Raw genomic sequence first — 25,834 nt, forward strand, 5'->3', positions numbered from 1 at the left:
CCAAGCAAAAGCCATACTCCACTCAGGCTTCTGTCTGTATTTTTAATCCCAGCTCTGTAAGAACATCAAGGTATCACATTCCTAACACAGGTGCACAGTGAAGTAAATCCTGGGTTAAGGACACTATTATGACAGAACCTCTCACATACGAATCTGTTCCCCTGCATATCAAAGGCAGGTCCACGGAACCTGCGAAGGCAGACTCTTGTTGTGGACCCAGACGGGTACTTTTACATGACTCCTGGTGTCTTCAAGGCCTATCCAGCCTGGACACCCTGGTTACAGCAAAATCATGAAGCTATGCATGCCTCTCATAGGGGCACAACTTTGGGGAGAAGGGAGTAATTTATAAGAAATGTCATCAGCACTGGTAGGCTCAGGTCTACCTCCCCCCCCCCATCTAAGACTCAAATTCAAAGAGAGTTTTCACCCCAAAAGGTGGACAGCTCTCCCGTTGTTCAGCACCTGCTGAGCCAGACTAGAGTTGACCAACTGTAAGAGAGGCAGGCGGAGGCTACAGAGACTGGTGCCTACTCTGCCTACAGCCACCGGCTCTCCAGCTCTTCTAAGAGTCAAGCCTAGACCCCACAACCCTCTACCTCTCCAAGCTTGTCCTAGGCCAGCACAACCCACAGAAACACAACGGAAGCTCACATCATCTCCAGCTTTCCATTAGCTGCATTAGGAAGGGCAGAAAGAAACATAGTATCTTCTGTCTCCAGGACTACAAGCTGAATACCCAGGTACTTCCAAGTCTTCTCGGGGTAGCCATGTGTAGGAATGGGTGGCAAGGCTGTCAGTTGAGTAAACAGCCATCACCTACCCACAGACAAAACCTTCCAAGCCCCCTCAATCACTGTGGGACCATTCTGGGTAAGCGGGGTACTGGGCCTTTTCCATGCTGACTTGCGGAATTCAGTGGACTCTCTCGTTTCCCCCAAGTTGGAAAGAATTCTGAGACACTCGGAACGAACTTCCTGGGCTAGAACACGGCTTCTGGTAGCTGCCTAGCTGTCAGACCTTTGCTTAACGTGTTTTAGAAACTAGTGAATTCAGAAATGTGGTCAACAGAAGTAGTCATTCTAAAACCAGCTGGCAATGTCCTAACTTCTAAGTTATGCCAAAGTTATCCATCACGTTCTAAGAACCACAGGGTCAGAACACGGGATTCTGAAATCTCTCTCCATCTGTGTGGATTCACTTCCTGATTGATGGTTACATACGAGTCTTCACCAAACACTGAAAACAGCACTGACTTAAGGTCGCAGTGTTTTTCTCCCGAATATATGACAGCTGTGCAGATTCAGATGCGGGCAATAAAACCAAAGGACCAGAAAGCTCAGGACTGAGGCAAAGTCTGCACGGCTGATTGCTAACAGAACACTGTTGGTAAAAGCCTTATACTCAAAGGTCACACGCATCAAGACTTACACGTGCATCTTAGCAGGGAAAAATGGCTGCCATTACTTTATCTGTGGTCCTCACATACCACAGAGCTGTATTAACTTGCGATTTGTAATTCTTCAGCCCGAGCTGTATACATGCATCCTGACAGCCAGTAGTACAAATGAGAGGGTGGATAGTGCCTGTTAGGACACAGCTACAACAGCTGCTGTCCACACACATTCAGCTCTGCACTCAGAGTCCTTCTGGGTGCTTCTGCGTCACCAATGTAGCCCTGTTGTCTACATGTCTAGGTGTGGTGTATGTAAATTACTTGTTGGTTTACAAATAAATGACTCACTAAATGTTTTTTTAAAAAAGTTTGTGAAATGGTATTAGGAGGTAAGTTTTTTTTAAAAAGTTTGTGGAAAATAGAATTAGGAGGTAAGTTTCATTTTTACAATAAAATGTTGAAATCCATGCTTATGAGAAAATGCCTGGTATGACAATATATACGTGGATTTCAATTGTTTTTCTGCACCAAAACAAACCATCTTCTAGTTCTCTTTTTTCTCACACTTTTAAAGTACTCCCTTATCATCGTTTCAATGTACAATCAATATAAAAATAATGAATGGGCTATTTGATCATTTTTTCCTCTTAACTTTTCACAGTCAGCTATTATCTTTTCCATTTAGGGCACATCTCAAACAGGGACGGCCACACTGCAGTGCTGAGGACACAGGGGCTCATGGCTGCCGCAGCTGCCATCAAGAAATGTGTACAGGCAGACCATCACACCGACCCCCGGCCCCACCCCTCCCCCACTGCTACCCACAGTCACCTGTCCTTGGTTATGCCTTCTGGGTCTGGGATTCCTACTCCAGACCTATCCCTCTGCCCTTGGCCATAGCCCCCATGCCCAGTCACCACCCTGTCCCATTTCTGACATCCAACAGATCCACTCCATGGTCTCTGCTCACTCCCTTGACCTCTGGTGGAAATTTCTGACCCTTTTTCCTACAAAACTGCCATAAGGGATGCAGAAATTTGGACCTAGGAGGAGGGGAAAATTTTCTTAGATGTCAATGTCTTTTGAATAAAGTAACACTAAATTCTCAGTTTAGAGCATCCACAAGGGAGGTAAGAGAGAATGCTTTGTGATACAGATAAATGCAGCTGCAGCCATGGTCATCCGGAGTTTGCAGGTCCCAGGACTGACAGACACGGGTGAGGTCAGCCTGGTTCCCTGAGACACCCCTGGCCAAGAGCGCCACTGCTTTTCCAGGCAACTCAAAGATTAACAGCAGAACCACAGGCGACTGCATTTGAATTTCGCCATCCATGTAAGGGATGCCAGTGAATACAACATTCCACCATCCACAGGAAATACCCTGATGCCTTTCTGAAGTTGCAAATAAACACACCCCTGCAGACCGATATTTCTGCAGATAGAAAACTGGAAGAAGCAACTAAGGTGGTATGGGGAGGTGTGCAGTTGATCATCACAACCAAATTCCGGGCACCGAGAGCCGAGCATCAGGTGTGTTCCAGCACCTGAGAGGGTAGCACAGGGCGCAGTGCTTTCTGACGGTGCCAAGTGTCACCCGAGTCCCCGGCACTCTCGCCGTAACATTCTCAGGATCTCCTCTGTGCCGAGCTCTGAGCCAAAGCCTCGCGAGACCAGGAAGCAACCATAAACACCGCCAGGGGGCTGGGGCCATAAGCAAAGCTGTCCAACCAGTAGTTTGCTGGGTTCTCTTCCTCTGCTCACTGCCTTAGCCACCACAGACAGTGGAACCAGAGTACGCGAGCAGCTGAGAACACGGGGGCACCACGTGGAAGACACTGTCCCCAGAGCGGTTAGATCTGCGGCCACCAATCTGGGACCAGAAATGAAGCCTGTCCACGTTAAACCAATTGGATTTCAGAGCTTGCTCTGACCTGAGAACAGCCCAATGCTGCCCAACTGAGTCACAGGGTGTGTGTGTGTGTGTGTGTGTGTGTATACTGTGGGTAACGTGGTTCAGGCTGCCCTGAAGACAAATGATCAGGTTGGAAGGGAGAGAAGCAGCAGAAAAGAAGAGAAGAGGACAGAGGGAGTCTGCGCGGACAGCTGAGGCGAGAGGCACCCAGTGAAACAGCCCCTGAGCAAGTCCCAGTGGAAGCCCTGCTCACACCAGAAGGCTGAGTGTGCCAAGAGCCGTGCAGGGGTGCACGCAGGGAAGCGGGGTGCTCACCGGGGCTCGCATCCAGGCTTAGGGAGGAAGGGCACGGAGCAGGCAGGGATGAGGGTGAGCAGATGGCTTACTCACCATCCCCCTGGGGACAGGAAACACTGCTGTCTCCCTCTGAGGCTGGTTGGAAATGCCATCGGGAGACAGCGTGGGGGACAGAAGTGAGCAGGGCAAACCATGGGGACAGTCAGTCTCCACGTCACCTCCTCTGCCTCTTCCAATGTTCCATCCTCATACAACGTTAGAGGGCTTTGCAAAGACGGGAGCAGGGCCTGGGGACAAGGGAGCAATTTCCTGTCATTAAGATCCCAGTCACGTGTCTGGGTGATTGATGGCTGCAGCGCAAAGGAGGCCGGGTTGCTCGGCGTGGACACACAGGTGCAGAAAGCTGAGCTATCAAAACGCAACGTCTGGGCCCACCTGTGGCGCAGCAGGTAAAGTCACGTGCAAGGCTGCAATCTCACACACGAGCATCCGTTCCAGCCCTGGCTGCTCCACTTGCAGTCCAGCTCCCTACCAATGCTCCTGGGAAGGCAACAGAAGATGGTCCAAGTGCTTGGCCCTGCCATGCGTGTGGGAGACCTGTGCTGGGTTAAGGGATGCTCCACCTGGATGTTCTGTTCATGAAAGACAGGAGCTAAGTGATTTTTTAAAGATTTATTGATTGATTTGAAAGTCAGAGTTACACAGAGAGAGAAGGAGAGGCAGAGAGAGAGAGAGAGAGAGAGGGCTTCCATGTGCTGCTTCATTGCCCGGTCGGGCACAATGGCCGGAGATGCGCTGATCCGAAGCCAGGAGCCAGGAGCTTCTTCCAGGTCTCCCACGTGGGTACAGGGGCCCAAGGACTGGGGCCATCCTCCACTGCTTTCCCAGGCCATAGCAGAGAGCTGGATCTGAAGTGGGGCAGACGGGACTAGAACTGGTGCCCATATGGGATGCTGGCACTGCAGACAGCAGCTTTCCCACTATGCCACAGTGTCAGCCCCAACTTTTTTTTTTTTTTTTTAATTTTTTTTTAATTTATTTGAAAGTCCAAGTTACAGAGAGGCAGAGGCGGAGAGAGAGGGAGAGAGGTCCTCCATCCATTGGATCACTCCCCAGTTGGCTGCAATGGCTGGAGCTGTGCCGACCCAAAGTCAGGAGTCAGGAGCTTCTTCCTGGTCTCCCACATGGGTGCAGGGACCCAAGCATTGGGGCTATCTTCTACTGCTTTCCCAGGCCATAGCAGGGAGCTAGAGAGCAACTGGAACAGCCAGGTCTCGAACCAGCACCCATATGGGATGCCAGCAATGTAGACGGCAGCTTTACCCACTACGCCAAGAACCAGCCTCAGCTTTTTTTATTTTTTAAAGGTTTATTTTTATCTATTTGAAAAGCAGAGTGAAGATAGAGAGGGCAAGACAGAAAAAGAGATCTTCCATCTGCTGAGTCAATTCCCAAATGGCCACAACGGCCAAGGCTGGGCCAGGACGGAGCCAGGAACCAGGAGCCCGGACCCCCAACCAGGCCTCCCACAGGATTCTGCTATGCTGGCATCCCACATGGGTACCGGTTCAAGTGCCGGCTGCTCCACCGTGACTCAGCTTCTGGCTAATGTTCCGGGAAAGCAGTGGAAGGTGACCCAAATGCCTGCGCCCCTGCCACCCACTTAGGAGATCAGGATGCAGTTCCAGGTTCCAGGCTTTGGCCCAACCCAAACTCATCCACTCGGCTATTTGGGGAGTGAACCAGCAGACAGACTGACGATCTCTTTCTCATTCTCTTGCTCTCTCTTGCTCTCTCTCTCTCTCTGTAACTCTGCCTTTTTAATACATAAAGAAATCTTAAAAAAAAAAAAAAAAACAGACAAACTTGTACTCCGATACAGGATGCCAGTGTCACTGCCAGTGTCATAGCCATAGCACCTGCTCTGGATACAGAATTTGTTTTGGGGAGATCAAATTTCTGAAATTATAGTAATGGTGGCACAACTATGAAACATTGATGTATACACTTTATTAGGAGATTGCATGGTATGCAAACTAGTGTTCAGTAAAGTTATTATTTTAAAATACATAAATATATAAATGTCTATAAATTGGATTTTAAAAACTAGGATTTTTATAGAGTATGAAAAAATAAAACAGAATGAAACTGACAAATCAGACACAAATTTATCCAATGTCTTACAAGGCAATAAAACTGAAACACTTGAAGTTTTCTTTTTTCTATTAAAGAGAAATCATTAGAACAATGAGGTCTCTGTATGTTCAATTTTGAGCTGACCATGCTGTAAAATATGACAAACAGTGACTCATTAGAGCCATAATCTCTATCACACCCCCACAAGGCACACAGCTTCCTCTTGCCCTGTTCCCATGTGCTTCATAATTTTCTCAACACAGGTTTCTCATGAGCTTTCCGGGATGATTTTGCATCTCACTTTAGTCAAGCAGAAAAATGACAAGATATCGCCTCTGAGCTAAATACGTGGAAACAGATTAAAAGAGGAAATCTCCAAACTAAAACCACGATAAATCATTTGCAACAAAGCAAAGTTGGACCAAGCTACTCTTAAACGTTTTAGGATTTTTAAAATCATAAGTATCATTAGTAAGTTCAACAACTACAAAATGGAGAGGAAACAGCAAACTCTCATCTGGTAACAGAGTCATTTACTGCATCGGCTCTGCAAGAAGAAACCGGACATGCAGGGTGGAAGCCCAGATGCTACTGAGTGATGTGCAGAGCTGATGAACCCAGTGAAGAGGTGGTCACAGCCCAGCTATGCCTGCACAAAATTCCTGCGCTGGAGCCCAGAGCCGCACCGGGACTAGGTCGGGAGCTGCACCTGCAAGGAGGTGAAAAGGCTAACTAAGGTCCTCAGGGTGGGCCCTGGTCCCGTTTTCCTTTTTTTTTTTTTTTAAGTGTTTGTTTGTTTGTTTGTTTTTGACAGGCAGAGTGGACAGTGAGAGAGAGAGACAGAAAGAGAAAGGTCTTCCTTTGCCGTTGGTTCACCCTCCAATGGCCGCCGCGGCCGGCATGCTGCAGCCGGCGCACTGCCCTGATCCAAAGCCAGGAGCCAGGTACTTATCCTGGTCTCCCATGGGGTGCAGGGCCCAACCACTTGGGCCATCCTCCACTGCACTCCCAGGCCACAGCAGAGAGCTGGCCTGGAAGAGGGGCAACTGGGACAGAATCCGGCGCCCCGACAGGGACTAGAACCTGGCATGCCGGTGCCGCAAGGCAGAGGATTAGCCTAGTGAGCCGCGGCGCCGGCTTCTGTTTTCCTTCTAAGAGGAGGCTGGGATATCAATGACTCCTTGTCCTCGCACACACGGAGGAAAGTTCACCCACGGACCAGGAAGCAAGACCTTACCAGACAGCAAAGTCACAGCACCCTGCTCTTGCACTTCTCACCTCGGCAATGTGAGGGTTCTGATTTCTGTTGCTGAAGCTGCATGATCTGTGCTTTTTATCAGGACAAGCCCAACAGATGAATGAGGAGGTCATTCATTCATAAGGCAGACAGACAGGGCTGTGTGACAACTGAGAGGCATCCAGACACACGCACAGAGCCAGGTGCACAGCTAAATCCCACAGGTGACGAGAAAAGTCAACCGCAGTAGGCAACAGACCAGTGGCGTTCAATGAGAACCATCAGCCTACCAGAGATCAAAGAATCAGGCAAATGGGAAAAAGCTCACGAAGAAACGAACTACAGACAACGTTTGAGATGCTCCAAAGAGTCAATTCAAATGCGGCCGACTTAGAAAAACGTGCAAAGTCACTCTAAGCAGCTGTGGCAGAAATGTCCCCAGGTGGCTACACATCACAAGAATAGAAAGATGTTTCTAACAAAAAGGAGAGGAAGGATCGATGATAAGAGGGCCATCAGCGTCGTCTGATCTATTGCCTTTTATCACTTTCTGTAGGCACCTGGATGGGTTGATGCAGACAGTTTTGGACGCAATGTGCACCAGACCCCTCGGAAAAACTCTACATGTGCCTGGAAAACGAAAAGACAGAACTTGGCAAACAACGGGCCCGAGGTCTGAATTCTGTCAGAGGTTCCATCAAAGACTTCTTTTAGCTACTGGCAAAGAGAAAAATGGAATCCACCCCTATGGCAGCTCAGACAACACACCAAGGAGGGCAGTGAGCGAGCCAGAGGTCAAAGGCGCCTGAGCCTAGACTCCACGGGTCACGGAACAGCCACGTGGTTACTGATGACCTCTGATGGGAATGACATCACCGGCTGTGAACTGGGAGCAGGGTGCCTGCCCTCCTTGCCGTCTCCTCTGACGGTGCACCCCGGCTTTGGGAGACTCCTTAGCTCAGGGAACAGGGACTGCATCTAATCACAAAGATAAACCGAGCGCTCAAATTCAAGACACAAGAAACCTGGAGAGAAACCAACCCAAAACTAAAGGAAATGAGGCCATTATGTAAGAGCGGGATCTGGCAAAGGTGATTTTTTTTTTCTCATAAAGTCAGAAAGTAGCTATTTAAGGAGCTACAGAACCTGAAACAATTCAGCAATGAGCTATCACAGCTAAAAATACCTGGTCAAGGAGCCCTGGAAACTCTGAAGGTCAGTGTGATACGCTGTAAAAGGACCAGTAGATCGCAACATTAACAAAAACCTGGGTTAGAGACGTCAAGCTTAATTAAAGGAACATTAAATAAAATTTTGATAAACTTAAGTTATAAGCCATTTATAAAGGCCGTGACTGCCTGGAAGGCACAGGCCTACACTAGGGCTTCTATACCAATGATTCCCAAAAGCATAGATGTAGCTAATACAAATGAGTGTATTTCAAACTAGCAAAAACAACTGTGATATAAAATCTGTTATAAAAACGTGTTAATCAGGTTAGAAGGTTTGTTGTTGAGTGGAAAATAAAGGATCTAAAGAAAAAGAAGAAAGACTAAAAACAACACAAGAAAGCCAAAAAGGTAAATAAAGTAGTAGAAACGTACCCATTAAAACCCACATGGTGAATGAGTGACAGCAGATCCTCCTGCCTGGCACAAAAACACGGCAGCGGTCAGCTGCCCCTACGACGATCGAGGAAGCCAAAATATAAACAGTGACAGCTCAGGACCACAAGCAACAACATTCTGCAGAAGTTATTAAAATTGTCAAATATTCATGTAGTGTATCTGAAAGCCTTAGCAGCACATCACAGCACACTGAACATAAGGATTTTTTTTTTTAATTTTTTTGACAGGCAGAGTGGACAGTGAGAGAGAAAGACAGAGAGAAAGGTCTTCCTTTGCCGTTGGTTCACCCTCCAATGGCCGCCGCGGCCAGCGTGCTGCGGCCGGCGCACCGGGCTGATCCGATGGCAGGAGCCAGGCACTTCTCCTGGTCTCCCATGGGGTGCAGGGCCCAAGCACATGGGCCATCCTCCACTGCACTCCCGGGCCACAGCAGAGAGCTGGCCACAGCAGAGGGGCAACCGGGACAGAATCCGGCGCCTCAACCGGGACTAGAACCCGGTGTGCCGGTGCCGTAAGGCAAAGGATTAGCCTAGTGAGCCGCGGCGCCGGCCTGAACATAAGGAATTTAAAACCATTGCAAAGAATGAGACCCACGGACCAAGGTCTCTTCTTGACCCCCAGTAACTTCAGACGTCTTGGGTAAGACATAATCAGCTCCACCTCAGTTCACTGCTGTTTCTCACTTTTAACTTCCCCACTGATTTCAGGCTAACCAATGGTTGTCACGTCCACTCTACACTTCTCTCTGCATTGTTCTGTAATATCTGCTATATGGGCCAGTGGACACTTATCATTGAGAACAACAACAACAGAAAGTACACCAATGAGAACAATCTCAGTAGGACTGCCCCAACAGTCTTTCACACACTATAGAATAGAATGCTTCTTTCCTCGAAATGTAAAGTCCACATGTACCTCAAGATTACTTAAAACTATCTTACTAAGTAGCAAGCAATGCATTAAAACCACTGACCTTGTAAGAATATAAGGCGAAAACGAAGCTGGGTTATCCTGCTCGGAAAACAGGGGCATGGATCCTCCCATGATCCACAGACGCAAGGACAAAATGACAGTGACCTTCAGGGAAGAGAAGAGTTAGTGAGGCGGCACCAGGGACCCCTGTCCCTCTGCAAGTGCATTCTGCTCCTGCTGTGGAGAAAGGGACTCAGCAGGCCCTCCCCACGGACCTAGGGCAGCACCTGCTGGGTCCGCTCTGGGGCTGATGATGCAGAAGTCCAGCAACTTCCGGTTTGTTCTTTAAGAACCCAGTTGCCATGCTCTGGGCAAATCCTAGGCAACCTCCTTGTAAGAAAGCCACAGAGAGAGGCCCTAGAGAAAGGAATATCGCTGAGAGCCACCATGGCAACTGGAACAGAGGTGACCCAACTCCTACAACAGCGGCACGACCTTGAGTCGCCCCAGCCAAACATGACGATGCTCTCAAGGACCACCAGCCAATGCACCAAAGCGAAAGCATTTAGGGCAAGTAAACAGTTTCCATTCTGAAGCCACTAAATGTAGGGACCTTTGTTAGGCAACAAAAGCTAAGGATATACACAGGGTTGTGCCGCTTCCTCCTGGGACAACTCAGCATCAGTACCTCGCAAGGGGGTTGGGAAACACTGCTGTTCACACTGCATCACGGGATTCCTATCTACCTAGAACACTGGAGTGACACTCAGGTCAGAACCCATAGCTGCCTCTATTAAATAATCTCAATTACCTCTCTATCTAAAGTAGAAACAGTCAAAGTAAATATACACATACTTACATAACTTATGACCAAAACGGCCCTTTTTAAAAACGGCCTCATGGTAACCAGGAAATGTCTATTGCTGCTTGCTGTCAGATACCTGCAACGGGAAAGGAGAAAAAAAAAAGCTTAAGTATGAGAGTCTGGCAGGTGACGGTCTCCTCTGAAGGTGAACACTGTGGCTTTGGCAAAGGCTGCCAAGGCCAAAGCCGAGCCACAGCCTCAGAGCAGAACCCCGGGGGTTTCAACGTCCAGCTGTGCAGCTGACAGCCCAGGAACACAGGGCAAGTCTGCGAGCTTCTCTGCATATCAGCTTCTCTCACTTTTAAGAGGGCATAGTAGTACCTTCTTCGCACAAAGGCTGGGATGCATAAATGAGGTCCTAGGAGGTGCAGGACTGAGCACCGTTAGCTGTAAATGACACCAACACATTCAATTGGAAATAAGGCAGCCATTCTGAGGACTGCAGGGCCACACCGCCCACAGGGATGATCTTACACCAAGAGCACATTTACCTCCTTAATGTCATCAGGGGTGCAACGTCTTCCCCCCAGAACAAGACGATGCCCGGTGTATGTGAGAAGTAGTGAAGGCGTTTTTCCAAGGCAATGACGTCAGGGACCATCACCGGTGGCCTCAGAGCCAGCTCAGATGAGGAATTTCTCACCTGCCCACAGCCCTGAGGTCCCACCAGGTTACAACTAGTTTCCAGATGGGACCCTGCACCTGCCCCAGCTCACCTCCTTGCGTAAAATGCCAGCTCCCACAACCACAAAGAAGACGTGACTCCTGGCTGAGTACAGACACACAAAGGGAAGGAGGGGAGCGATCCGCAAGCCCCAGCTGAAACACGAAGCCAGCCGGGGACCAGGGCTGAAGCCAGGCCCCAGGAACTCAATCCACGTCTTCCACGAGGGTGCCAGAACCCATCACTTGAGCTGTAACCACTGCCTCCCAGGGCCTGCACTAGCAGGATGAGCTGTAACCACTGCCTCCCAGGGCCTGCACTAGCAGGCAGCCAGAGGCAGACATCAAGCCCAGGCACGCTAACACGGGCCAGGGGCTTCTCAAGAGGCCTCTTAACTACCAGGCTAAATGCCCAGCCTTCATTACTCTTTATAATTCATTGTTCCCTCAAAATATTCCTTCCAGCCTCTCTTAAACCATGCACGTGAACGAGTTCTCTCTATCAGAAGGGAAACGTTCTGTTAGAAGAGAAGTCCTTTAGTGAGACCTGCGTGGGTTAGTATCTCACCAAGCACTCTACAAGTAACACCCACGTGACTCCACGGCTCCGTAAGCAAGGACACTGGAAAGAGGACCGCGAAGTCTCTTCTTCCTCACTTCCCTTTTCCTTACGAGCTGCGGAAGCAACACAGGCTCAGACATGACCCTGAACGTCTTGATCACACGCAGAATGAAGACCTATGTAACAGAGTCAGCTTTCACTGTGCACTGGAAAAGCCCTTTCTTCTCCCTGAACTCCCGACAGAGAGCCAGGCAAGGAGGCAGGCGAGGGCTGGACCACAGCACAGGCGCATAGCTGCTGTCCCCAAACAGGTGTGAGTCCACCGCCTCCTGAAATTGCATAAAAGCTTCTGTGCGTGTCTGCATGCGTGTCTTTTGGTACAGCACAGCCCTTGACTGCAAGCTTCGTTGTCAACAGGGCCTGTGGTCACCATACGGTAAAAGCACTGCTCAGTGTCCCCCTATCGGCTCTGCCTTACTGTGACGCATTTTCTGAGCAACTCAGCCAAGACCGAGCATGGACAGGTTTGCTGTCCCTTTACAGGGACAGGGAACTTGGTGTGGCACTACCAGGGGGTTAATTGTCAAGTTCATTACTTCGGGGGTCTGCAACTGATGTTATAAATATCCAAAGGGCCCTTGGCAGAGCAAAGCCTGGTCCTCCATGCCCGTCAGAGCAGGAGCCGCAGGCAGGCAAAGGGCGCGGAGGACAGGTGGTTAGGGAACGGTGCAGGGACGCAGGGCTTCCCGGCGCCGAGCACCCAGCTTTGGAAACCGCATTCTTCAACCTTCCTGGTGCTCACAAGGTGGAAAAGCAGAAGCGGTTCCCCTTACACAGAATCCAGAGTCCAGGATTTTATTGTCCCCAGTGCTACAACCAGGTAAATTCCCCAAGTTTTACTAAACAACAACAACAACAACAAAAACTTCTTATGGTGGTGATTTCAGTGAATTATATCTACGGGATGTTTCCCAGTTGAGAAATTCTTGGAGAAATTCTATTTCCCTAAGAAATTAAGCTAATGAAACCCAATCATTTGCTCTTCAAACGATCATCTCAAAGTAATGACAGCCTAGAATGATACTGAGAGCTGTGGTTGGGGGGAAAAAGTGATCTTTTTTTTTTTTTTTCAAGATTTCTATTCCTAGTTGGCCAATACTAAATGAGGGAAAATAAAAAAAGCCAAAATGACATGGCTCCATTTTTGGCGGAAGACTAGGTCTGAGGTTAGAATCCTAAATGCGCACAGGAAGCACGGTGCTAGTTCAGTCCTGGGCGTCTCTGCCCCACCCACAGCTGCAGGACCAATTCCCCATCAGGCCCTCCTGCAGTCTGCGATGCAGAACTGCGGGTCACCCACAGTACCAGCATCACTGTCAGCAGCAGAACAAAGCCAGCAAACAACACGCCCTCCAGCAACGCATGCGATCTTCACACAGTTCTAACTCAGCACTGCAACAGGTCCTCCAGGAAGAACACTGTGATTCCTTCCTCTACACACAGGGAGGAGAAACTCGAATACTTAACTCTGCCACCAGATCTTCTTGGTTACTCATGCCGATCGCAAGAGAACCAAACCTGTCACCCATGCTCGACACTGGCAATCCAGTTACCAGTGTTTTGGTTGCAAAGCCAAACAACACATGCTTATCCCAAAGCTAACGGGGAAACAAGAATAAAACCCAGGGTCCAAGGTTCTACTCCTGTGCCTACCTCTAAATTGGTCACTCAAGGTGGAACAAGTCTACTGAAGCTTCGTGCTCTTCTTTTATCCATGAGAGGTGAATGAAATGGTTTCAAGTTTAAAAGATATTACATTCTCACGGACATCATAAAGGACTAAAGAGCAGCCAAGACAAAGAAAGGAAGGAAGGAAGGAAGGAAGGAAGGAAGGAAGGAAGGAAGGAAATCAAAGGGTGAGGCAGGAAAGAAACAAGAACTGATTCTCTGTTTTGAGCAGATCCTTCCAAATTTGCAGCTGCATATAAATTATTTTAAATCTTAGTTTGGTTTATTGCATCATTAAACCATGCATTTTTAACAACTCTGGATTTTTACAAAATAAAAGCAAAAGATCAAGCCACCCCGAGCCAATCTCCTAGTTTATGCTCCCACACACACCATCCGTTCTGACTACTACCATTCCCTCTCTCAGGCAATCCTGATCCAACACGCAGCATTACATGGGGACTTCTCCCTGAAGTTCACCTTCCACACTGAGTCTTTGAATCCTGCTGAAAGTCTTAGCAGAGAGCAGAACACCCAGCCACCCTAAGCCACCCACCCACACTCTGGGGAGCTAAATGAATGCTTGTTACTCTATGCCACTGGCCTCTGTTAACACAGAATTACTGTGGCCACAGATAATTGATTCGTATGACAAGGATTCTTTGTTTGACTCAATTGGAGGCAGGCTCTGTTATCAAGAACTCCCACAGGTCCATTTAGCAAGGGCCCCTCCCCCTAGTCCTGGTGTGCCTCCCCACAGTCCCCCAGGGAATGTATAATCAGCCTGTCTCCAGCAAAAATCCTCTTACCTGTCTGTTGTTTTCTCTTCCTCATTCTCCACCCACCCATCCGGCACACTGCTCCCTGGTGACAAATTCCCACTTGAGAGGTGAACCCAAACACTCCTCCATGGCAAACCACAACAAAGTGGTTTCTGCATCTAATGTGACAGCCCCTCGCCCGGCCAGGAAGAAAGTCCTTCTTACAACACTTCAACAGTGGCAACCCAGCATTTTTACACACACAGCAAGATGGTCAGTAAATGCTGACTGGCCCAAAGAGACTTTTTAGAATATTTACCCCTGCCTTCTCTCAACCTTTTCTTTGTGTTGTTTGTACCTTCCAGGGATAGATAAGGACACAAAATAAAAACGCTCAGTGAACAGTAAGCAAAGACAAGAGAAGCACTGTGCGTAGCATTTTCCTTATGTAGAACCCTGAAGATGCAGAATGACGATACTAGATTTTTCATCTCTTCTCAGATTCTGTAAGTATCTCAAAATGTGTGCCTGACTATCAGCTCCAGGCAACAAACATCTCAGGTATAATAAAATGATGGTGCTTAACATGCTGCCAATAAATTATAAACAGCTACGTATGAAATTCTACCTAGAACACCACTCGTAACTCATTTAACTTCCTTTGTCCTTTCAAGGTATGAAAGGAAAGCAAACAATCACACGTTCTGACCAACCACCACCACCACCACCACAAGAACTTGAATGCAGAGCTTTGAGAGTTGGAATTCAGATATCATTCCTCTTAGACTAGAAAAAAGCTTTCTCTGTTGACAAGAGGTAACAGAGACACAGTTCGTGTTAGAAAAGACAATGAGCTGAATAAAAGCAGCAAGAGATGGACAGGCATTGAGTGCAGGGATTGTGACATCACTGGAGACAGCCGCATCGCATACTGCAGTGCCTGGTTCCTGCCTTGGGTGCACCCTGGGAGGCAGCAGGTGATGGCTCGAGTACCTGGGGTCCTTGCAACCCATGTGGGAGACCCAGACCAAATTCTAGGCTCCTGGCTTCAGGATGGCCCAGTCTTGCTTGTTGTGAGCATTTGAGGAGTGAACTCACAGATCAAAGATCCCTCTCCCTGTCCCTCTGCCATTCCAATACAAATGGAAACAACTTATTAAAAAGTTTCAAAACAGAGGCTTGGCACCATAGCACAGCAAACTAAGCCACGCCTGGGACGCCGGCATTCCGTATCAGAGTGCTGATTTCAGCCCCGGCTGCTCTGTCCGCCCCAGCTCCCTGATAACGGACCTGGGAGAACAGCAGCAGGTGGCCAAAGGACCTGGTCCCCTGTGACCTGCATGGGAGACCCAGATGGAGTTCCAGGCGTCCAGCTTCAGCCTGGCCATTTGGGAAGTGAACCAGGAAATGGAAGAACTCTAGGTGTGTATGTATGTGTCCTTGTCTCTCTCTATTACTCTGTCTTTTGAATAAACATATTTTTTAAACATTTAAAAACCAAGAGAAATTCAAGCGTCTGTGGCTGCCCTCTTTCATCCTCATTCCTTGAACCCGCATCTAAACATTAATAAACAGAGGTCTTCTACAGGGGTGCAGGTGCGGAGCAATCTCGGAGTCAGTATGATGTCCCCTAGGAAGCCCAAGAGCTGACTCTTCCAACCAGACAATGATACATTCCTCAGGTACCTGCACTCAGAAACCCAAGCTGACCTTCCACACCCCTGCCCTGCCTGCGGGAGCTTTTTCTCAAAAATGTTATGTAATTACTTACTATCTGAGAGGCAGAGGTGAAGGCAGACTGTCAAAGAGGGGGAGGGATGGGGCGAGAGCAGGAGAGTGAGGGAACACTCCACTCAGTCTTCTGGTTCAGCTCCCCAAGGCCTGCATGGCTGGGACTAGACCAGGGCTGGAGCCAAAGGCTGATAAATCAACCCACGTTTCCTACACAGGTGGCAGGACCTGATTACTTGCGCCATCACTGCTGTTTCCTTGGGTCTGCAGTAGTCCAAAGTTGGAGTTCAGAAGCCAAAGGTGGGAACTGAACCAGCCACTGAGGGGTGGAATGCCAGTGTCTTAACTGCTAGGCTAAGCCGCCGTCGCCCCAATTTTGAAGCTCTTAACTCATCATGTTATTTAAAATAAATGCTGTTTAGATTATTGGGGGAAAAAAAGAACATATTTTTCTATAAAATAATAAAAGAATATAAAAATAGAACATAGTTCTGCCTCAAAGCAGCTCAAGTAGTCTATCAAGTAAGAAAACAAAGATAAATCCCCAACATGTTAACTTACTTGGAGAAAGTTATAGGGCTTTCGTGTCAAAGGTCAGTAAGTTTACTAATTCAGTCCAAGGATCCACAATGACTTTTTTTTTTTAATCTCTATTACAAGTAATTAAAAAAAAAATCAGCTTTGGCGATGTCAGCTTGTCTCCCCTCAGTAGTCCCAGGAAGTTGTACCCCATTAGGACACACATTTATTAGATGTCAGCCACTGCACGAAGCACTTCCCCTTCCTTATTTCACACCAACTCCCCGTTGTCTGGGGAATGTGCTTACACAGTGCTGATTCAGGGGCTCTGGTGAGAGGGAGAGGTGAGAAGGAACTCAGAGCCACCCCACGGTCACGCGAGCAGCACAGCTGTAAGAGGCACTGGGTGACTCAGCACACTCCCAGCACGGGTCCCAGGAGCTCCCTGACTATGACGCTTCCACCTACCACGGTGCAGAAGCAGCGCGCTCGGTAGAAACCGAAGGTTACGTGCTGCATGGCAGAGCACCAGCCACGGCTCCCAGTCAACCCCGTGGCCCCCGGGGACCCAGGAAGTCATGCCGCTCAGCTGTGCCCTTCAGTAGATGAGGGTCATAAATGGAGTTTGGGCTTAAAATCTTTTCCACATACAATGAGTTTATGAGGCTCCAACCTACAGTCAGCTGAGGAGCGTCTACAGGAAGTGGCATTTCTGCACGCACACACCACAGTGACTTCCACCTTGGTCTGTGTGCGCTGCTGTAACAAAATACCACCCACCGGGTAATGTACGAAGAACAGGCAGTTGTTTCTCGCAGTTCTGGCAACCAGGGAGCCTAACATCAAGGCACTGTCACTTGGTGCCTGGTGAGGGTCTTTTTGCTGCATGCTGTCCTGCAGAAGGGGGGAGGAAAACAGGACAAATGCTCTGTCTTCATTTGGCGGGAACGTGGTGGAGCGAGAGGCACCTGCCTCCTAAGCCTCCTTCACACGGAAAACGAGAGCTCTCCTGACTTCACCGCCTCCCCAAAAAGCCCCACCTCTTATTAGCACCACAGAGGGGAACACGTTGCAACTGTTACATTTGGAGGGGACGCCACCATAAAACCCCAGCATGCGCTTGGCCATTGGAGGGTGAACCAACAGCAAAAGGAAGACCTTTCTCTGTCTCTCTCTCTCACTGTCCATTCTGCCTGTCAAAAAAAAAACCAAAAAACAAAACAAAAAAACAAACAAACAAAAAAAAAAAACACCCAACTTGCTTATTTATTTGAAGTCAGAGAGAGAGAGAGAGTTCCATGTGCTGATTCATGCCACAATGGTAGGCGCTGGGCTAGGGTAAAGTCAAGAGCTTGGAACTCCATCCATGTCTCCCACGCGGGTGTCAGGGGCCCAAGCACTCGGGCCATCTTCTGCTGCTTTCCCAGGCCCATGAGCAGGGAGCTGGGTCAGAAGCTGAGCAGCCGGGATTGGAACCCGTGCTTCTGTACGGCACGCCGGCCCTGCAGGTGGCGGCTCAGCCCGGTAGGCCACAGCGCAGCCTCAGCATGTTCTCGTCAACTGGAAGCGATAAAGTTCATCTTCAGCGTCTCTATGAGCTCACAGGGGTCTCGGCAGTGCTAAGGCAGCTGGCAGGTGAGGAGGCTGAGAAGTGGATGTGGAGAGCAGAGCAGGAAGAAGCTACACAGAGGCCAAGGGCTGAGAAGCCCAGCGCACCTGGAGAGTGAACCAAGGCCACGGGAGGGGCAGGTGTTTGGCACGGAGTTACAATGCCACGTGGGACGCGGCATCCCACGTGGGAGCACCTGGCTTTGAGCCCCGGCTCCACTCCGGATTCCACCTTCCTGCAGACGTATACTCTGGGGCGACAGCAAGTGATGGCTCAAGCGGTTGAGTCTCTACCTCCCACCTGGGAGATACAGACTGAGGTCTGGGCTCCCGGCTTTGGTCTGGCCCAACCCCAGCTACTGCAGGCATTTGGGGAGTGAACCCGTGGATGGGAGATCTTTCTCTTTCTCTCTCTCTCTGCCAAATAAATAAATAATTCCATTGAGACTCAGCATCTAATAGTGACAGCGGTGAGCAAACAGACTAAAGAGGCAGGCAGGGTCACTTTACCACGGGCCTGCAGGTCCCACAGTGCAGAGTGGGCCTTCTGGCTGTGAGCTGGCAGCAAAGGGCTCTAAGCAGAGAGGTAATCCACTCCACCGTCCAACAGTGCAGCAGCAGCACTGAACCACACTGCTTATCCACCCAGAGCTGAGCACTCCAGCGACGCTACAGAATCCATGCGACAGGCATTTGTGCAGGCTCACAAGTAAGTCTCTGCACTAAGACAAAAGTTAAGAATAGCCAACAACACCACAATCACACTATCCGAACCTCCTATTGGTCTAAAGAGCTGATGGACTGAAGTACAATTAAGCCAGCGAGAAAAAATGCTTAATATTGGGAGTGCCTGGTTAACCAGTGAAACATTTTCTGTTAACAACAATAACAAGTGCAGCCACGATTTAATGAGGGCTTCTGTCCAAGGCACAGTTCTACCGTGTGCCCTCCTTATCAATTCCTATAACATGGGCACTGTTAGCGGCTTCATTTTGAAAGTGGGAAAGTGGAGGCGTTCATGGTTAACTAGCTCACGCCCAGGCCCACAGGAAGTGAGAGAGGAGGCAGGATTTAAATCCAGCCTGTGCCCCAAGAAGTTCTGCCACCTGTCACTTCGCTGCCAGCCAGTTCTGTGTCTTCGCATCCCCGCGAGGAAGCACCAACTTCAGCTACTCCTCCCTGAAGTATGCACACAGCCATCAGGCAGGTTCAGAGGGAAGAGAACTCCAGGGGAGTAACAGAAAGTCCTGTGGCAACTTCCTTGCCGTGAAAAATGGCTGGCCACCCAGACGACGACATCCAACACGACCAGCTGAGTGCGGGGACTGAGCTAGGCTCTGGAAGTAACCTACGAAAGGAATAAATACGTAGTCTTCCTATTCCGCAAAGCTCACAATGACTTACTGAGTACACTGTAGACCAGACACTGCTCTGAACACTGGAACTCTTCAAATGCATACGTGTGTGTATTTATGGAGTGGGTGTTATCCCTATCTTAAAAGGCAAATTTACTTACCTAGGTGCACAAAGCCAATGCGGGGCGAAGCAGGACTGGAAACCATGCCTTCCGTCATGAGCCCCTCCTCCTCTCCAGGGAGGAGACAGTCTCGCTGGAACCTTCACAAGGTCTCTTTCTCCAGCCCAGCCCACCCCTCTCCCCAGCCCCACGCACAGGCTCTGCAGTGATTCTCATCACAGCAGACAACAGCCCTGCCACCCTCACACACGTGGTGTCAGGTGCTGAGTTCATGCAGGGGACAAACAGGACATCTGGCAGCCTGGGCTTCCTGCGGCCACAGCTGCACCTGAGACAGATTACTCTGCTGCAGGAAAGCAAGTGGCCTAGCAACCCATCGCCACTGATGGGAGCTCACTGGCGAGGCAGAATGAAAGGAGGGCACGGCCCAGGCCCCAGCCCTGCTGCCCCTAACCGAAGGCACGAGGGTGGCCTGGCAGAGCTGCAGGGGCCGCACCACGGGGATCAGCCATTCCCTGCAGAGTCTCGGCCAACACCTGTAGATTTCACGTGCTTTCAAGAATCTTACTTGTGGAGGGTGCAAGCTCTAATTCTCTTAGAACTCTGATTTTTTACACTGAAGACAAATACGCTCTGCTAAAAAAATAAAAGTGAAGATTGTGGGCTTCACCTCCAGTGCATTGGCTTTGATTTTCACACTCTAATTCTCATGCTCGTGGCAGTGTCTCAGGAGAAATCTGGAGATTTAAGAGAGAGAAAGAAGAATCACAACGGCTTTTAGCAGAGAATACAAAAGCTAGGCACGATCATCACTCAGATGACTGTGCAGGGTCTCAACGTTTGCACAGCGTGTCTGTCAATACGGCAGAAGTTAGAAACTGACAATCATTGGGGCAAGTGCTCAGCCTGAAGGCACCCATCACACAGGGGCTGGATCCCTACCTCCTCACTCCAGTTTCCTGCGAACGCGGACTCTGGGAGGCAACAGCGACAGCTCAAGCAGCTGTGCCCAGCCACAGAGGAGACCTGGAGTGAGCCCCTGGCACCCAGCTTCAGCCTGGCTCAGCCCCGGCTGTTGCACGCATTTGGAGAACGAACCGGCAGATGGGCATTCCCTCTCCTCCTCCCCCTCTCCTCCCACCCCTTCTCTCAAATGAACTATTTAAAAAAAAGAAAAAAGAAAAAAAAAAGAAAAAGAAAAGAAATCCAGGGCAGGCGCTGTGGCACAGTGGGTTAAAGCCCTGGCCTGAAGCACTGGTATCCCATACGGGCACCGCTGCTCCTCTTCCGATCCAGCTCTCTGCTGTGGCCTGGGAAAACAGTAGAAGATGGCCCAAGACCTTGGGCCCCTGCACCCATGTGGGAGACCTGGAGGAAGCTTCTGGACCCTGCCTTTAGATTGGCAGCTTCGGCCATTGTGGCCACGTGGGGAGTGAACCAGTGAATGGAAGACCTCTCTCTCTGTCTCTATCTCTCTCTATACCTCTGACTTTCAAAGAAATAAAATAAATCTTAAAAAAAAAAAAAAGAAATCCAAACTAATTAATTCCACACTTTTGTGAAAGGAATGCTTCTCTTGATTAACAATTTTTAAAACTTCCTCTTAATTTCCTGCTAGACCTAACAGACCTCATCTTAAAAAAACATAAAGATCCTAAGCAACAAAGCTGCCCAAGGAATGAGAAATTCCCACCTCCGTCATTACTCAGGTGTACATGTACATATTTAATATTTATTCCTATTTAGCTGATATTTCATAAAGAAGACATGGAGAATGTCAGTGCATCACGCTGCAGCCGGTAACGTTTTCATCACGTCTGGAGCAATGCCTTCACCGGCGGCACATCACTGAGGGTCTGAGGGTCCGCTGCGCTCTGCTCCCAAGAGATGCCACCCTTGCTACTCCAGGGACAGCGCAGTGCGGTGCAACAGTCGCCCACCAGAGTCAGGCAGACCCAGGTTTGCGTCCTGAGTCATTCACTCTGCAGCAAACTGGGAGACTGGACAAGAAGCCCTCTCACCTCCCTGGATCACGGTGCCTCCCCTGCACAGCGCTCCGCGCGACTCCTCCCTGACCACGCGGCTGCAGGGACTTGGAGGAGATGATGCGCGTGGCTCAGTTCAGTGCCCAGCCCAAGAAGCACCCAGAGCAGCCAGATTTAAAGCTGACCACAAGGAAGTGGGCAACTCTATGCCAGGTCTGTTGTGACTACAAACAAATAAGGGGCGCATGAGTAAAGGAACTGGACCAGAATTTGCATGAGAAAGGATTTGTCTCCTGGAACCAGAAGGGAAGAGAACAGATTCTTCTCCAGGAAGAGAAAGCTTTCCACAGGCTCCGGTTCACCGCGCTGCCCTGCTGCAGCCTGGATACTGAAGTCAGATCCTTCCGTGTGCTGTGCAGGTGGATCCCGGTGGCCCCCAAGGGCCGCCACCCAGCCCCGCCCCCTTCAGCAGTGTGCCCAGGTGCTGGCCTCCCCTGCCCCACAGAGCCAAAAGGCACCCGCAACCCAAGCACCACACACCCACCATGCCTCACCCCAAGAACTTCCTAAGCTTCACCAAAGATTCCCCAGGAGTGCCCTTCTCTCTTCTGTGACTATCACCATCAGTGTTCAATAAGCATCAGGGGGCTTCCTTGTCCCACTGACTTTCCCAGCGACCTGTTTAAGGCTTCTGTTTTCTTTACAGCCAAGTTCACTTTCTTCCCAGTATCACAGTGGCGTATTTCTGGTCCTTAGACCACGTACAAAGCAACGAGGCGACAAAGCAACTTCACGTTGATGCAAAGAAGAGCAACGGTTCCTTTCTTGACCTGGTTGAGTTTCTGCTGCAGATCTAGCCAGATGCTGAGCACAGCAGGTGTTCCATCCATCAGACAGAGCCCTAAGCACACCAGTCTTCCAGCTACATTTACAAACCCCGCTGGCACCAGGGCCCAGCGTGAACAGTGCTGCTTTAACAAACACATGTCCTGTCCTACACTTACCCCAAGCCCAGCTAAAAACCCTCCAAACGTCATCCAGAATAAAGGTGGCCCACCAGTCTACTTTTTCCATTACTGGCACTTGCAGTTCTAAAACAGAATGCTTTGGGGAAAACAAACAGACAAACAAACAGGATGAGCCGGTCACCAAGAAGGCTAGCCACAGTGCACCAGAATAAACAGCATGTACAGTAAACCACACCACGGGTCTACAAATATCCAAAAGGAACACTAGAATTTTCTTCTCATCTTGAATGGACACACACACACACACACACAGATATACCCTGACTCACTGGGTTTTCTTCCATGGATTCATAGCTTGACGAAAAACAAATGTTTCTCTGATACAAGGTATCTACTAATTCAAGGTATTTACTAATTGGCTCAGCTTATTAATTCCAGAAACTCAAAGACTAGAATTTTTTCACCAACGCTTTCAAGCTGTCAGACAAACCTTTTCATGTGACACAGATAAGCCAATTTCAGGTTTTCACAACAGCGCCATTTTACTAAAGCACAAAAAGGAAAGGAGAGGAACAGGAGACCGAGGTTTACCAACCACTAAGCCTACAAAGTCCGCTGCAGAGCGATCAATGGCCTCACCATGACTTTGACCACACCAAACAGCGCCTGCTTGACTGTAGTAGACATTGGTATTTCCAAAGCTAAATGTCAATCACATGCCATTAATTACACAGAATTTGACAGGCTTGATTTTAAAACACACTATGCCTATAAATGATGGACACAATGGGATCTATATAACTCACCTTAGTCACAAACAACCAAAACCAAACATTCAAACAAAACAAATTCCCAAACCTTACACGTAGAATTGGGATTTATTTATCTGCCTTCACTCTGCCATGTGTGTCAAGTATGGGAGAACTTTGGTAACAAAAATTGAAATCCATGCATACAAGGGGTCTTCATAAAGTTCACAAAAATGTAAGCTTTGAAAAAAACTATGCATCAACTTTTAAATTTTTGCATCAAAGTAAACTTTACCTTTTAATTAATTATATTTTCCATGAACTGTTCTTTGTCAAAATTTTTTTTGTTACTTTTAAAATGTTTCGTTTATTTATTATTTATTTGACAGACACAGTGACATCTGGTGGGGAGAGGGGCAGAGACATCATCCATTCTCTGGTTCACTCCCCAGGTGGCCCCAACAGTTGGGCCAGACCAAAGCCAGGAGCCCAGAACTCCATCTGGGTCTCCCACGTGGGTGTCAGGGGGACCAAACACGCTCACCTTGGCTGCTTCTCAGGCACATTAGCAGGGAGCTGGCTCAGAAGCAGAGTAGCCAGGACTCACACCAGTGCTCTGATGTGGGATGCCACCGCGTCAGTAGCAGCTTCCCCCAGTGCACCACAACATCGGACCCATCTCCTGAACTTCTCTAAGTACTCCTTCATTCATCCTGGCTCTTGGATGCTGGCAATAATTCACGTAAAGGCTTCTGAAAGTCTCCGTGTCCTCACAGGTGCTGGTTCCTTTATCATCTCTTCCTTGCACACAGAGCTCATGACTACCGGATTCTCTCTCCAGCGTCCTCAGTGCTATCACGGTCGCGCCTGCTCAAGGGCTCTTCCTCCCAGGGAGCCACACTGGCCAGAGCAGCACATGTCCAGCAAGAGAAAACTCCAGAAGAAAACACCCGGATTCACCTGTTACCCAAAGAGGAACTTGACCCCTGGCACAGTCTGAGATCAGTGTCCAGTGGTCCCATCTGCACTCCACCTTCCAGCCACAGAAAGACCACGCCCAGCAGACACAGGCTGGGCACAGCTCCTCTTCAGGATGCGGGTCGGGGCAGCTGTGCTCGCTCCACTGGGCAGGGGACTAAATTCACACCGACCCTCAATTCTGCACTCAGCCCTTGGTGGGAAGTCACAGAAGGCAGCTGCTCAAAGCGAGCCACAGCAGACAGGACAGCTGGGAAGCACCGACCGGCTCCGGTGCCAGCAGTCACGCCACAGCGTCAGAGGAGCACAGACGTCTCCTCCTCTTGTACCAGGAGCTGAGTGAGGACCAGGGTAGCCGAAGGCCCACCAGACCCCGGTGATGGAGCGCAGACTGCAGGGTCTGTCTCCTGCAGACGAGGGCCAGGCCAGGACGCACACCTCCCCGTGTCCCAAGGCGCTCCCTGCACCCAGCCCGTAAGGTTTTCTGATCTGCCTTCCGGTAAAAGCACAGATTCACCAGCAGCACCTCCTTTTGTTGTTTTGATATTTTTAAATTTTTGTTTAATTTTTGCTTCCTACCTTATCTATGTGAAAGGGAGAAACAGAAATACGGACACACTAGACACTGCGGTCTCACGAGCTGCCTTCCGGGATGCATACTGGCAGGAATCTGGAATCACCAGCTGAGCCAGCACTTGAGCCCAGGCACTCTGGTACCAGCTAACGCACTGCAAAGCAGGAGCATCCGGCTTTTTTTTTTTTATATAGTTTTTTTTTTTTTTTAAATTTATTTGAAAGGCAGAGTTACAGAGGCAGAAAGAGAGAGAGAGAGACCTTCTATCTGCCCGTTGACTTCCCAAATGGCAGCAATGGCCAGAGCTGGGCCAATCCGAAGCCAGGAGCCAGGAGCCAGGAGCTTCTTACGGTCTCCCACGCAGGTGCAGGGGCCCAAGCACGTGGGCCATCTTCTACTGCTTTCCCAGGCCACAGCAGAGAGCTGGATCGGAAGGGGACAGCTAGGACTCAAAACAGCATCCATATAGGACGCCAGCACTGCAGGTGGTGGCTTTACCTGCCACGCCACCATGCTGGCCCCTAGTTTCCCTTTCTTAACTAGTCAGTCTTACATGGTTCAGGATCTAGATCACGAAAACAAAAGTAAAATCAAATTGGCAAAAAGCTCTCTGTGCCATTAAGCACGCACAGGACCACAGGCAGCACAGACACAGCCTGGGATCCACGCTGAGCAGCAAGCCGCTCTCACACAGCTAGATGATTTAATTTCCTCGTTTTCAAAAGATGGCCACTTCCGCACTACACCATCGCAGTGATGTCATAAAGTACGTGGTATTCCAGGTTCTCCTCCTTCTTTTCCCAGGGCCCTTAACTTGCCTGGTTTGCTGACACCTAGAGACGACTGAGCTCCAGCCACGAGGTGTGAGCAGAAGTGACAGGCGCCACATTCAGCCCGCTCCTGCCATCTTCCCATTGCACCTGCCTGGCAAGCAATTTCCCCTTCGTGCTGGATGAAATCAAGCGAGGGGCCCAACAGCACCGCCTGGAGAAGCTGACCCGCAAGATGGACAGGTGACAGCTTTCGAGTCACAGCGTGGACGCAAGCTGCCCCCCGACAAGCAAAGTCCACTTCACCCTTTATGTGAACAAGAAACACATTCTATCGTAGGCAAGTCCTCGCTCACAGCTAAGATGGGCTTAAGCTAC

The 25,834-nt window shown here is 49.5% G+C and overlaps 1 protein-coding gene across 5 annotated transcripts in view; it reads right to left on the reverse strand.

Moving 5' to 3' along the window:
• Positions 1-25,834, reverse strand: part of TMTC1 (transmembrane O-mannosyltransferase targeting cadherins 1) — a 256,056-nt gene that overhangs the window by 141,694 nt on the left and 88,528 nt on the right. For 4 of the 5 annotated variants that reach the window (XR_016213670.1, XM_070049599.2, XM_089304800.1 and 1 more), the window contains exons 6-7: positions 10,378-10,459; positions 9,580-9,683 (exon numbers count right to left, since the gene is read on the reverse strand). The exons of the other annotated variant lie outside the window; for it this stretch is intronic. Coding sequence is in view for 3 of the 4 variants with exons in the window: in XM_070049599.2 (XP_069905700.2) it covers positions 9,580-9,683; positions 10,378-10,459 (186 nt within the window). In the remaining variant the exon portion in view is untranslated. The remainder of the gene's footprint in view (positions 1-9,579; positions 9,684-10,377; positions 10,460-25,834) is intronic. 5 annotated transcript variants of the gene reach the window in all.

The sequence above is a fragment of the Oryctolagus cuniculus genome, chromosome 9 (genome assembly GCF_051225735.1).
Source record: "Oryctolagus cuniculus isolate XC-2025 breed Fujian yellow rabbit chromosome 9, ASM5122573v1, whole genome shotgun sequence".
Taxonomy (NCBI): Eukaryota; Metazoa; Chordata; class Mammalia; order Lagomorpha; family Leporidae; genus Oryctolagus; species Oryctolagus cuniculus.